At 36.2% G+C, this 15,840-nt stretch overlaps 1 protein-coding gene across 1 annotated transcript in view; it reads right to left on the reverse strand.

Moving 5' to 3' along the window:
* LOC125234509 (acidic mammalian chitinase-like) overlaps positions 1–15,840 on the reverse strand; it is a 31,856-nt gene that overhangs the window by 1,857 nt on the left and 14,159 nt on the right. Inside the window, exons 10-12 of the mRNA XM_048140778.1 lie at positions 14,918–15,057; positions 13,540–13,691; positions 12,750–13,039 (exon numbers count right to left, since the gene is read on the reverse strand). Coding sequence (XP_047996735.1) covers positions 12,750–13,039; positions 13,540–13,691; positions 14,918–15,057 — 582 coding nt within the window. The remainder of the gene's footprint in view (positions 1–12,749; positions 13,040–13,539; positions 13,692–14,917; positions 15,058–15,840) is intronic.

Below are 15,840 nucleotides of genomic sequence, written 5' to 3' on the forward strand. Positions count from 1 at the left end.
TCTACAGAAACGGATGCCCTAACTGTCCTAAGTATGGAACCTTTGTTAGGATTAAAAAAGACTTTGATTGTCGTTTGTTTCCTTTCTTTTAGTGAATATTTTAAATATATGATTTTGACTCATGGAGATCATATACATCTCTAAGGAGAATTAGATTAAGTAGATATACATTTTATTTTTAGTTGTGACATTTAGAGTCATTTGCACCTCTAAAGTAATTTAAAACTTTTTTTTTGTATTTGTACTTTTTATATTAAAATTTAGTGTAGTTCTTGGTTGTAATTCGACATTTAGAGACCTTCTACATCTCTAATTAATTGTATAGAGTTAACTTTAGTTAGAACTTAGAATCAGTATATAATAGTATCAATTAAAACCGAAATAAATTACACAGTCATATGAAAGAAAAAGTGACTAAGTCCTCTGGTGCCTGAGGCTGGAATATTTTCAATAGATTATAATTTAACTTGTGTTCATTGGAATAATAGTATCAATTGTAATTTCAACTCAATTTTAAATATTTTTTTAATACATATGTACATGTGACGTGTAAAAGTGCCCCTGTGGCCTATTTGCTGAATAAATTATTTTGATTTTGATTTTGTTTCTGATTTATAATAAGCGTATTGCTTTAATAACAATAGTTCCCATATTGAACCTCAAAGAAACCACAAGTAATATTTCTTTTTCTTCAACCTAGCGTTTTCCCGGCCTACGTCAGGGTCCCATTTCTTGCTCAATCTTCTCCACTTTGCCCGGTCTTCGGCATCCTGAGGTGTGATATTGTTCTCTTGCTTGATAACATTAAAGAAAATTAACATATTGCTAAGGTTACCTTGTGAGAGCCAATAGTTCAAAGCGGCATCCACAGCGTAGATCCTACCCTGATCTACGTGGAGGGGAGCGTTGTGGCCGGTGATCGAATCCCAGGCGCCATACAGGTCGTATGTCATGATGTTTACGAGGTCCACGTACCTGTTGACAGATAATTATTTCCTGTAGATTTTGAAATTAAAGTAGGTGCCTAAATGCGGGATGTTACTCCGTCTGAACTCGAACCTGTGACCCTTGGAATACAAGGGAGGTTATTTTAAATTCATTCTTCGTTTAAATTAAAAATTTGTAATGTCTCTCGTAAACGTTTCTGCTTGATCGAAAATCAGTGTCCTGTACGTTAGGTACATCAATTAGCAGCAATGTGCCAAAGAGATTATACACAATGTGCCCATAAATTTTCTCGATATTTTTTTAAATCTTACAATCCATACTAATATTACAAATGGGAAAGAGTGTGTGTCTGTTTGTTTGTCCGCCTTTCACGGCAAAACGGAGCGACGAATCGACGTGATTTTTTAGGTGGAGATAGTTGAAGGGATGGAGAGTAACATAGGCTACTTTTTGTCTCTTTCTAACGCGAACGAAGCCGCGGGCAAAAGCTAGTTATGTCAGATTTTTAAAACACCTGAAATACACACTAATGAGAATTGTGAAAATGTTGAATAAAACAGTCTTCGAAGTCTGGAATGAGAAGTTTCTAGAAGATACTTAACTGAAACATTCAGATACAAAATCGAGGTATATTTGTTGAAAGTTGTTTAGACAAAGTGTATAATCTCTCTGTGACGTGTTTTTATGTTACAGCAAAAGGAAAGGGATAAGCCGCTGTTAGTTATATCTTGTTCCGCGCCTCGAGCTTCTTATAAGCCCTTGTAACATTTACATAAGAACTTGGGCCTAAACAAAGAGTGTCTCTGTAAATGTTTATTTGGAAGCTTGGCTTGTGTATAAACACCTACGAGTTGGGATAAAATAATAGCACATGACATAACTAAATCTGTAGTACTGGTTTGTAAACAAACAGATATTTAAAAAGAATTTGGTAAAGTTAAAAAAATGGCCTCGATAACAATACAATAATATCAAATCAGAAGAAGAAAACCGTAAGTATAAACGGATGGAATTGAACTATTGAATTATTTAAGAATATATACATATTAGTAAATTGTACAACGAACACCGTAAGAACTGCAGTAAAAGATGATATTGATCAAACGCATTTGAATAATGAGATCACGAGGAAATGGAAGAAACATACAACTCTGGTGCAAGCGAAAAATGACGATGAATTATGTTTTATTTCAGTTTAAAGAAAGTCTTACTTGGCCACATTAGGGATATCATAAGACAGCGACGCACTCGACTCCACAGCGGCAACAGCAACAGTAATCAACAGTCCATGTTTATCGAACTCTTCCCTCAATTCCTTCAGTAATAAAGAGAAGTTGTTCACGTCAGCAACTCCCTGAGTACTGTCCCGTTGGTTGGGGTACTCCCAATCTATGTCTAAGCCGTCGAAACCGTAGGTCAGGACCATATCTCTGGCGGTGGTGATGAAGGTCTTGCGCAGGGTAGCGGAGGCTGCCATCTGTTGAGAAATTTCGAAAACTGAGTGTTTAAATGAAAGCTAAGAAATTGAGAAAAGACGTCATAAGGTACTACCTTTGATGGCAACTTTACCTTCCTTGGTAAGTGTCTTCCAAACAGGCAATATTTTCACTGCAATATTATGTGGCCGGCAAATATTGCTGCCTCTTCTAACATATGAGTGAAGGAGGGACACAAATAATGGCCGGCCATATAATGACATAGACATAGAAAGGCTTTATTTAATATCACATTACAGTGTTAAAATTAAAATAAGTGGAACAAACAGCTTGATATTGAATGACGTAATGCAATGAGAATATGACCCGTTTATAGAAGCCCCTATAAGAAAGTAAAATACATAATTCTAATACCCTTTTTTTTAAATCTGTGACTTCTGAGTCCAGTTGCCGCGAATGATACGGTCGGCTGAATTCAATTAATCCGATTTTTATTCGTATGCATAGATATTAATAAATCTGTTTGTATTAATGAAATTTGTGAAATCATCGTTTTAATTGAAGTAAACTTTAAAGTATAATAAAAATCAAATTATATAAGAAACTAAGACTAAACTAGCTAATATCTACTTGAGGCATTGTACAAAGGATACTGGCGACATTTCCTCGCTTTATCGCAATGCTGATACATTGTGCGAGGAAGTCGCCAGCTCTTCGGTCAAAATACATATAATACCCGTGAGTGACTTTAAACTTTTACTCAAACTTCCTTCCCTGACTCGAATCGTTTTCTAGCGTCATCGTCGTAATTTTGGATATAGCAAAAGATAACAAGTGTTCACACAATACAACATACATACGTTTACCCAAGTACTCGTTCGAAGACCGGTTGACGACACATGACGTCACACACATACGTCACGGCTCCCCGCGCCGCGTACCTACATTAGACTGCACCTTACAGCCGAAGCGGCTACACATATATCTGTATAAATTTATCGAAATTACCTAAACTACTTGTACCTAGTTATTAAGTTAATAAAAAGAAGATAGTGCTATCCTGGAGTTCTTCATTCTTCATAAGAAGACCTTATATTGAGGAGTACACCGAACAACAAGAATGCACGTATTCGCCCCGTTTTGGAATTGCGGTTTCGTTAGCTGCAACCACACTGCTCGTTGTTAACAACGGCTCAAATTCAGGAGCTTGCATATAAGTAAGGTTTTGGCCTCGAAATAATCGCCGGTCTTCAGTGTAAGCCATAGCATTGCGAGCATATGCGATTTTGCGTTGACTGAAATCGATTGACAGAATGTAGGAATGACAATGCATTTGTCCCGTAAAACAATTGAATACTAGTACGGTAATTATATAGTCAAATGTAAAATATTGTGTTACCGACGCATTATGTACAACACGTATGCGTATGGCTTAAACGGCTTCAAAATATTTATATATATTGTTAAATACATACATACATACAATCACGCCTGTATCCCATGAAGGGTAAGCAGAGCACATGAAACTACTCAAGTTTCAGTGCCACTCTTGGCAAATAAGGGGCAAATAATAATAATAATAATATTGTTAAATAACTATAAATAATCTCAAGAAAAGTTTAAAAGGTTTACCTACATGTGAAAATTTAGAACCACTATTTTAATAAGACATCAAAACTAAATCCAAATATGTTTGCTATAAATGAAACACAAAAGGACACGATACGAGATCAAAATACCTAGCAGAAAACCGCAGACAAAGACGTATTCGTGTTTAAGAGAAAAGGGACGACCGCCCCGTAACCAGTTTCTCATACAAAGGTAGTCCTGATTTTCTTCCCTGTTTCACAATTTAATTTTAATGTGTGCAAAAATATTTTCCACGATGAAATAGGCAGAATAAACAGGACTACGTTTCTATGGGGAATTTGCCGTCTCCTATCCTCAACAAGAAACATCAAAATACTTACCGTGGAGTAGTTTGCAGATCCCTGATTCCAGCCCCCGACGGCCAGAATAGTTTTCAACTGGTTGTTCTGTTGCTTCAATGCGTTGAATTTCTTGAAATTGTCTGAAACATGAAATACGATGTACAGTGAGCTGTGAAATTGCATGAAGACATTATGAATTTATAGATAAATTCTCCATGTACTTTTGAAAGAAAGAAAGAAAGAAAGAAAGAAAAGACATTTATTCAGTACAGCACACATACACAGGACAAAATGGTGAAAAAAAAAGAAACTAATAATAAAAACAAATACACAAAAATATCCTAAGAAAATTACAGCTCACTGTACAGTTAACATCAAAAGTAGCGGATGTAATAACGTGTTGGAAGAAACTACAATTCTGTAACGCATAAACAAAAGCAGATTAGTGTCTATACGTAGAAATAATAATTCCCCTTATCTATTTCTGAACACGAACTGTACAGATTTTTTTTTTCTAGCTTGCGTTAGTGTCCCACTGCTGGGCAAAGGCCTCCCCTCTCTTCCTCCACTCGACCCTATCACTCGCATTTCCCCACCAGTTGGGATAAAATTTTTCCAGGTCGTCGCGTCGCACCATCTCCTTTTTGGTACAGATTTATGTATATTTTGAAAAGTTTAGGTGTAAACGAGATAGGCGCAGAACCGGCAATTTTTTCATAAGCAGACACTTATTGTTACAAACAGTAGATGATTTAGGTAGTATTTAGTAGTCTTACCCAGTCCATAGTTATAAGATAATGACGATCAGAGTACAGAGGACGTAAGTATTGAAAGTCAGACATACAGAATTCTCCAACACTTTGATAAACCAGTGTAGTGTCCAATGCCTTACATCATAAGGATCTTACCAAGTCCATGGTTATCTGCCAGATCAATATGAGGATCGAGCAAGACAAATCCTATCGTAATGGAATCCATCAAGAATTGTCCGGAACTTGAAAAAAAAACAGTGTAGTGTCCGACGCCTTAGGTACATCATTAGGATCTTACCAAGTCCATGATCATCAGCTAGATCGAGATACGAGTCGAGCGAGACAACAGTCTCATCATCATGGAATCAATGAAGAATAGTCCAACACTTAGATAAAATAGTCTAGTGTCATTGGGCACACAATACATTGGACTAGGCATTGGTATTGTATTGCATCATGTATTGTGGATCTTACCAAGTCCTTGGTTATCAGGCAAGTCCAGATACGGATCGAGCGAGATAACAGTCCCATCGTCATGGATCCCGACGAAGGTGTAAACGAGATGGGTGCAGAGTGAAGCGTTGATGTCGGAGACGGAGAATTTGCCGTCGCCAGAGCGGTAGGTGGCCCATGTGCCGTAGTAGCAGACTACGACTTCTGTGAACAAAAATAATTCCTATCTTAATTTAAATATTTTTTTTTTGTTTTTGTCGAACTAGACCAACAAATGAGATGGCGAAAAGACCAGGGTACGTAGCCGAATGGCACAAACGCTCACGAAACGAAACGCTCGTAGATATCTATCTCTATCGCTCTTGCATATTGGCGCGACAGAGCCAGACTACCTTTCGCGGCGTTTCGTTTTCGTTTCGCTTCGCAGAAATGCCATTCGGCTACGGCACCTGGAGTCATCTTGTGGTGACAGGCGGGAGCGTGCACAAAACCGTGACGAGTGGCGGACCACTGTCGGGCATAGGCCTCTCTTCCTTTGATAGAACCTAGGCTATTAAAAAATTCTTCATCTTGTACCATATTGCCGCTACTCATCAGAGCCAACTTGGAAATTGAAACCAGGAATTGGCGTTTAAGAAGTATAACGCTTTTTTGCACATTGTATATTTCCTCAGTCATCCGTTGACCACGAACGCTGTAAAGTGTTCGAAACGTCGGGATGAATTGTGAATTTATTATACGCGCTACAATCCGTTTTCATAGTTTTATTTCATAAGTAAAACGCTCAAGAGTATATTTTGTTGTTTCCTATCATAAACCCAAATATCTGGGCGACCGAGCTTCGCTCGGATCTATTTTAATATATCACGTCTTTAGATAAAAAAAAACTCTTATAAATACAAAAACAAAAAAAAGACAAAATAGTCAGGGACCAAACGACCTCTTTTACAAAAAGTCGTCGACATCTCTTCTAAATACCTAAAACAGGTATGGATGTGTTCCTCGTTATCTCCAGATTACGAATTGACCTGTTTTAGTTTAAGGAGGGGGGACGGGTTGAGAAAAAGGGGGAGAAAGATGGCGGCCGACCATCATAGATATTTATTCACATCTCGAGTCCTATGGCACCAATCTGTTCGTGCAAGGTGTCGTTTGAAAGCTTATTAAACCTACTTTAATTGTTTTTAAATAACTATACTCATAAAAGTAACCGTTTACGAAATATTTGAAAATATGTGTTTTTTTATCGCGCATGAATTGCACAAGTACTAGAAAAAATGCGTCTAACTCAATAAAAAATAACTTTACCGCAATTGATGTTATTATAAAATTTTCGCGTCTATTCATGCTCTTTTTAAAAATATAAGTTTCATTGGTATATGATAATATATAACCATGTAATTACGAATTTGGTTTAGCAGGAGTCACTCTGCCCGGTCGCAGAAATGGGCGCTGACCGTAGTAAAGTATTCAATATTTTTGAGGTCCTATTTTACGGATCCATATGCGAGAGGTATCGTTTCAAAGCTAATTAAACCTACTATATTTTTTTTATAAATAACTATAATCATAAAGGTAGCTGTTTAGAAAATATTTGAAAATATGTGTTTTATAGACCATGAGTCGCACAAGTACCTACTGGTAAAAAATGCTTCTTAATCAATAAACAACAACTTTTCCGGAATTGATGTTAGTATAAGATTTACGCGGAATTTCGTGCGCTTTCTAATAACATAATTTTTATTGGTGTATGATATTATATAACCAAGTAATTACAAATATGGTTAAGTAGGGGCCACAGCGCCCGGCCACGTATGGATGCTGACCGTCGCCAAATTTTCTATATTTTTCAGATCCTATTTTATTTAACAGGAATCTTTTGAAAGCATATTATGCGTACTATCATTAGTTCTCAATAATTTTAGTTGTAACTGTAGTAGCTAACAAAATATTTAAAAATATGCATTGGAACCGATGTGAGTAAAACATGCTTCTAGCTCAATGAATTATATTTTTTCCGCAATTGATATAATAACAAAATAAACGGCGAAATGTATGACCTTTTCAAATAATAAGTTTTGTCAGTATTGCATAAACAATTAATGTTAATTTATCCATCATACTCACTGCGCACCGTCATATACATGGATGACCATTTTCGTTGCCGTGTTCATAATTTTTAAGATTGTATCTTGGTGCATGACCAATAAACAATAACTTTACCGCAAATAATGTTATGATAAAATTTACAGGACATTTCATATGCTTTCTATAAATATAAGTTTTATTGATGTATGATATTATACAACCAAGTAATTACGAATTTGGTTTAGCAGGTGTCACTGCACCCCGTGACGTAAATAAGTGCTAACCGTCGCCTAATTTTACGTATTTCTCAGATCCTATTTTAGCGATCAATTTGTGAGAGGTATCATTTGAAAGCATATTATGCGTACTATCGTTGCTTTTTAATAATTTTAGTCGTAATTGTAGAAGTTAACAAAATATTTGACAATATGTGTATTTTTACTGTATATGAATAGCATTCGCACTGATACGAGTGAAACATGCTTCTAGCTCAATAAATTATATTTTTCCGCAATTGATATAATAACGAAATGAACCGCAAAATGTATGGCCTTTACAAAAAATGAGTTTTGTTAGTTTTGCCTAAACAATTAATGTTAATTTGTCCACCATACCCACTGCGCACGGTCAATCGTCATATAAACGGATGTCCACCGCCGTTGCCTTAATTTTTTCATCATTTTACAGATTTTATTTTACTGATCAATTAAGTATATAAGTAAATTTGATACGTGATAGATTATATTTATTATGAATATACGATTAGTGAAATAAAATCTGAAAAAGGCAACGACGGTGGACATCCATTTATATGATGGTGCGCAGTAGGTGAGCTGAACAAATTCAAGTTAATTGTTTATGCAATACAAACCAAACTTATTTTTTGTGTAAGTCATACATTTTCCGTTTATTTTGTTATTATTTCAATTGCGGAAAACTATAATTTATTGAGCTAGAAGCGTGTCTTATCAATGCCAATGCTATTCATGCACAGTAAAATACACATATTACTAATCAAATATTTTGTAAACTTCTACAGTTTCGACTTGAAATATTAGTAATAAAGATAGTACGCATAATATGCTTTCAAATGATACCTCTCCCAAATTTATCAGTAAAATAGGATTTGAGTAACGTAGAAAATTTGGCGACGGTCAGTCAGCACCCAATATCGTGACAGGGCGCAGTGACCCCTGCTAAACCAAATTCGTAATTACTTGGTCATATATTATCATACACCAATAAAACTTATATTTTTAGAAAGCGCATGAAATTTCGCGTAAATTTTATAATAACATTAATTGCGGTAAAGTTATGGTTTATTAAGTTAGAAGCATTTTTTATCTGTATATGTGCAACTCGTGCTCGAAAAAAAAACTCATGTTTTCAAATATTTTGTAAACAGCTACCTTTATAACTATAGTTATTCAAAAATAATTATAGCAGGTTTAATTTGCTTTCAAATGATACCTCTTACATATGGATCCGTAAAATAAGAACTTAAAAATATTGAATACTTTACTACGGTCAGCGCTCATTTTTATGCGACCGGCGGAGTGACCACTACGAAACAAAGTTCGTAATTTAATGGTTATATTATCACTTACCAATAAAACTTATATTTTTAGAAAGCTCATGAATAGTCGCGTAAATTTTATAATTACATCAGTCGCGGTAACGTTATTGTTTATTGACTTAGAAGCATTTTTTACCAGTACTTGTGCGATTTATGCTCGATAAAAAACACATATTTTCAAATATTATGTAAACAGCTACCTTTAATAGTATAGTTATGTGTAAACAATTATAGTAGGTTTAATTATCTTTCAAACGATACCTCTCCTATATGGATCCGTAAAATAAGACCTCAAAAATATTGAATACTTTACTACGGTCAGCGCCCGTTTATGCGACCTGGAGGATAACCCCTGCCAAACAAAATTCTTAATTACATGGTTATATATTATCATATACCAATGAAACTTATATTTTTAGAAAGAGCATGAATAGACGCAAAATTTTTATAATAACATGAATTGCGGTAAAGTTATTGTTTATTGAGTTAGACGCATTTTTTACTAGTACTTGTGCAATTCATGCGCGATAAAAAAACACATATTTTTAAATATTTCCTAAACGGTTACTTTTATGAGCATAGTTATTTGAAAACAATTAAAGTAGGTTTAATAAGCTTTCAAATGACACCTCGCACGAACAGATTGGTGCCATAGGACTCGAGATGTGAATAAATATCTATGATGGTTGGTCGCCATCTTTCCCCCCCTTTTTCTCGACCCGTCCCCCCCTCCTTAAACTAAAACAGGTCAATTCGTAATCTGGAGAGAACGAGGAACATATCCATACCTGTTTTAGGTATTTAGAAGAGATGTCGACGAAAATCGTGAAGGAGACGACTTGTGGCCAAATTGGCTCTAGACTAAAAAACAAAAACTTAATTTCTGGCCGGGATTCGAAACCCTGACACCTACGATCTATCTGCGTACATTAGACCGACCTCGTACGACTGAGCTAAGCGGAATCGATGCGCGCGCGGCGAAATTAAGGACCATATTTTACGTTTACAAACGCGAAAGAAAAACTCATGAAAACTCGAAAATTCGCGTTTTCCGGGATCTAAGGCTACGCTAGATCGATTTTTCACCCCGAAAACCCCCACATAACAAATTTCAGCGAAATCGTTAGAGCGGTTTCCGAGATCGTCGGTATATATAAATAAATAAATAAATATACAAGTATAAATAAATGAATAAATTTTATTTATTTATAAACGATTTTCTCAAGTTGGTAAAGCGCTATTATGTACACGTATAGGCTGAGAAGTTTCAACCAGATTTTATTACTTTAAAATTAAAATTTTCACTAAGCTCAAAAGCATTTTCCGCAGACATTTTTGCTTGAAAACACCCATTTAAAATGAACACGGAAGCACAATCAATGCCAAACATCTCCCCTTTAATAATCGAATGAGCTTGACCAACGGCCACATTTCATTCACCCTCCAGTAGGCCAGAGACGGGCTCAATGTACCGAATTATACAACCGATCTAAATTGAGATATGATTTATGATGTGGCGAGATGGTGACCGGGTACAGCACATACAGTAGGCTAACTTATTTTAAGTACAATTTTAACATGTATGTCTTCACAAATAAAGATATTCTGATTCCTGATTCCACCCACTTCCTGATACAAAAGTGGCTAACATTTTAGTATCACGGAAAAGAAGATAATTAATGTCGACCGTAGTAATTATTTTTGTCAAACTGCCGACATTTTTTCTAGGCAGTTACATGCATCATGATCATTGTCTAGTGAAACCAATCGTGAGTCACTTAAAAATCTGCACCCAGTAGGCTCGTGTTAGGGCTCAATGTAGAGACATATACATAAATAATACAACCCATCTAAAGTGAGTGGCAACAATGTGACCACTGCGGCATACAGTAGGCAAGCTACTTTAGTAAGTACTAAACTGGCCCAGTAACAATACTAAAATCTTAATAGGTTATTGACCTAATATCCTAAGTCTGACATTATAAAATTACCTTTTTAACCCCCGACGCAAAAACGACGGGGTGTTATAAGTTTGACGTGTCTGTCTGTATGTATGTCTGTCTGTCTGTCTGTGTGTATGTCTGTCTGTCTGTGTTTGTGTCTGTCTGTGGCATGTGGCATCGTAGCTCCCGAACGGATGAACCGATTTAGATTTAGATTTTTTTGTCTGAAAGCTGAGTTAGTCAGGAGTGTTCTTAGCCATGTTTCATGAAAATCGGTCAACTATGTCGCGGTCGGGGGTTTTTCAAAATTTTTATTTTGTGGTTAGGTTATAAAGTGTTAACTAATCTTCACTGTATGGAACTTTGGTCTAAAATAAAGATATTTTTTATAGCATAATTACGTCTAAAATACTGCGTTATAAGTATTAATATTGTATTATATTATTCATTTATTTAGATACTAGCGTTTGCCCGCGGCTACGCTCGCGTTAGAAAGAGACAAAAAGTAGCCTATGTCACTCTCCATCCCTTCAACTATCTCCACTTAAAAAATCACGTCAATTCGTCGCTCCGCTTTTTCGTGAAAGACGGACAAACAAACAGACACACACTTTCCCATTTATAATATTAGTATGGATTTATTACCTACACGTGCACGTCTTGTAGTCTTGTATTTATAGTATTTAACCTATCTATATAGTCAATAAACAAAGTACTTTAGTTTTATTGCGGGCACTTCAACTCAAAGACGTCATTAAAACTGAAAGTGGAAAATCTTTCTATTGCTACATCATTATGAATCACAAATGAATGCGTTTCAGATTAACTATTGCATTATCTGTTAGGAAATGCAGTGTATTTTGAACAATAAATACTGTAAGTAAAGTAACTGTAAAGTAATCAATAGTTACCATCTTTATTTAAGTATATTGTTTGTAACGGTTTGTATAAATTACCGGTTTGCCTCCTAGAACAACCAAGCCCTAAGTTCCCTGCCATTTTGGTAATGGAGAAGAGGGCTCCGATATATTTAGGAAGGCCCCTGGAAATTCAATGAAGATTTTATGTGTAGAGGACACAGTTCAGATAAGAAAGCACATCAAATATTTTATGTTGTGTACAGTACATATTTAATGACGAAGAAGGTGGAACAATCGTCAGGGTTGGGTATTGGACCTTCTTTAGTGCATAGTGCTGAGGGTGCTGATGCTGCAATAAAAAAATGAATGATTAGAATACACACATACAAGCTGCAGAAATGACTGACCCCCACCGCGTTGATTGTTTTGCTAAAACCCGAAGGGTTGTTCTTGTTAGACAGGACCTCATAAACTTTTGTCAAAAGGCATATATTATTTGTATCCGTATGTAACAATTGAATGTATTATCATGAATTAAATCAATCAAACAGTTCAGAAAGACAGAAATGTATAAAATAGGATACCAATTTTGACTTACTTTTTGTTGTCGTAGGTTTCACAGTAGACGTCGTTGTAGTACTAGTAGTAGTAGTAACAGTAGTTGGGTGTGTAGGGGCCGCAGTACTTGTAGTAGTAGGACGCGTCCGTTTAGTTGTTGTAGTGGTACTACGAGTAGTAGTAGGACGTTTAGTTGTTGTAGTGGTACTAGGAGTAGTAGTAGATGTAGTAGTAGTAGTACTAGATCCAGCTAAAGCTGAGTTAATAGCCCTTAATAAAGCAAAGTCCTCTCCACACTTCCCGTGGAAGTCATCAGTTTCGATACTCCAAACCCCGGCACCGGCGATGCCGAGATTCATGGCATATTCGACCTTCTTGGCTATGGAATTGGGATCATCGTAGGATACCCAGTTTTTGTCTTGGATGGCATATGGCACTTGAGCTATGGAATCGTAAAGGACGTCCCAGGTTTCCGTGTTTAGTTTGGTGCAGAACTGAAAAACAATACGAGGTTTATTTAAGGGATCTTTATCTCAGACTTTTGTTAGTGCTGATGTAAGCTCTAAGGTCATTTATTGTATGTAGTATAAAATTCTGATATTAGTTTTTTACCCAAAGACAACAACAACAACAACATACAATCACGCCTGTATCCCATGAAGGGGTAGGCAGAGCACATGAAACTACTCAAGTTTCAGTGCCACTCTTGGCAAATAAGGGGTCGATAGAAAACGAAAGTGTAACATTGCAGTGACAGGTTGCCAGCCTCTCGCCTACGCCACACTTTAACCCATATCCCACAGTCGCCTTCTACGATACCCACGGGAAGAAAGGGGGTGGTGAAATTCTTAACCCGTCACCACACGGGCGATACCCAAAGACGTGTCCCGATTTTTTAGCTTTACTGACTTCAAATTACCCACCTGTCTATCAATGTGTTTGCATCGCATTTTTACCTTAGTAAGACAAAAGTATTGTACGCCTACCAACTCACCTCGTTGTATCCAACAAAGCCTTTTGTTGTATATTGTCCAGCGAACCCAGCCCCACTTGATGGAGCCCCTACCCCATTGTTATTCGCATCGGTCAAGTTGAAAGTCCTGCCGTAGAAAGGTATGCCCATTACAACCTTTTCTGGGGGACAGCCTGAAACCAAAATACTTTTAGAGGAACATGATCTGAAAACTGTGTCTATCAAGTTGCTATAAACTCCATAATGTACAGTACATTGTACAGCAAGAAATCTTCCCTTTCATCAATTTTAACGAAGTATTGCGCCTATATGTATACACATCAGTGGCGGCTGGTGAAAATTTCTGCTAGGCAACACCAGAGTAAATAGAAACCTACCTTAACATTAGGTACTTTACTAGTAATCAATTTTAGGCAAGCCGGTGGGAATCGGCTTATATGGACCAGCCGCTGCTGGTACATATAGCCCACACAGAAGGTCTATATTCAGAACAGAATTGAAGGAGCAAAATTTCTTATTATACGACTGTGCAGTGCTTGGATATACCTACCTACTCGTAGCACATCTACAGAAACGGATGTCCTAACTGTCCTAAGTATGGAACCTTTGTTAGGATTAAAAAAGACTTTGATTGTCGTTTGTTTCCTTTCTTTTAGTGAATATTTTAAATATATGATTTTGACTCATGGAGATCATATACATCTCTAAGGAGAATTAGATTAAGTAGATATACATTTTATTTTTAGTTGTGACATTTAGAGTCATTTGCACCTCTAAAGTAATTTAAGACTTATTTTTTGTATTTGTACTTTTTATATTAAAATTTAGTGTAGTTCTTGGTTGTAATTCGACATTTAGAGACCTTCTACATCTCTAATTAATTGTATAGAGTTAACTTTAGTTAGAACTTAGAATCAGTATATAATAGTATCAATTAAAACCGAAATAAATTACACAGTCATATGAAAGAAAAAGTGACTAAGTCCTCTGGTGCCTGAGGCTGGAATATTTTCAATAGATTATAATTTAACTTGTGTTCATTGGAATAATAGTATCAATTGTAATTTCAACTCAATTTTGAATATTTTTTTAATACATATGTCCATGTGACGTGTAAAAGTGCCCCTGTGGCCTATTTGCTGAATAAATTATTTTGATTTTGATTTTGTTTCTGATTTATAATAAGCGTATTGCTTTAATAACAATAGTTCCCATATTGAACCTCAAAGAAACCACAAGTAATATTTCTTTTTCTTCAACCTAGCGTTTTCCCGGCCTACGTCAGGGTCCCCTTTCCTGCTCAATCTTCTCCACTTTGCCCGGTCTTCGGCATCCTGAGGTGTGATATTGTTCTCTTGCTTGATAACATTAAAGAAAATTAACATATAGCTAAGGTTACCTTGTGAGAGCCAATAGTTCAAAGCGGCATCCACAGCGTAGATCCTACCCTGATCTACGTGGAGGGGAGCGTTGTGGCCGGTGGTCGAATCCCAGGCGCCATACATGTCGTATGTCATGATGTTTACGAGGTCCACGTACCTGTTGACAGATAATTATTTCCTGTAGATTTTGAAATTAAAGTAGGTACCTAAATGCGGGATGTTACTCCGTCAGAACTCGAACCTGTTGATAGTTGAAGGGATGGAGAGTAACATAGGCTACTTTTTGTCTCTTTCTAACGCGAACGAAGCCGCGGGCAAAAGCTAGTTATGTCAGATTTTTAAAACACCTGAAATACACACTAATGAGAATTGTGAAAATGTTGAATAAAACAGTCTTCGAAGTCTGGAATGAGAAGTTTCTAGAAGATACTTAACTGAAACATTCAGATACAAAATCGAGGTATATTTGTTGAAAGTTGTTTAGACAAAGTGTATAATCTCTCTGTGACGTGTTTTTATGTTACAGCAAAAGGAAAGGGATAAGCCGCTGTTAGTTATATCTTGTTCCGCGCCTCGAGCTTCTTATAAGCCCTTGTAACATTTACATAAGAACTTGGGCCTAAACAAAGAGTGTCTCTTTAAATGTTTATTTGGAAGCTTGGCTTGTGTATAAACACCTACGAGTTGGGATAAAATAATAGCACATGACATAACTAAATCTGTAGTACTGGTTTGTAAACAAACAGATATTTAAAAAGAATTTGGTAAAGTTAAAAAAATGGCCTCGATAACAATACAATAATATCAAATCAGAAGAAGAAAACCGTAAGTATAAACGGATGTAATTGAACTATTGAATTATTTAAGAATATATACATATTAGTAAATTGTACAACGAACACCGTAAGAACTGCAGTAAAAGATGATATTGATCAAACGC

Source organism: Leguminivora glycinivorella, chromosome 2 (genome assembly GCF_023078275.1).
Source record: "Leguminivora glycinivorella isolate SPB_JAAS2020 chromosome 2, LegGlyc_1.1, whole genome shotgun sequence".
NCBI classification, from domain to species: Eukaryota; Metazoa; Arthropoda; class Insecta; order Lepidoptera; family Tortricidae; genus Leguminivora; species Leguminivora glycinivorella.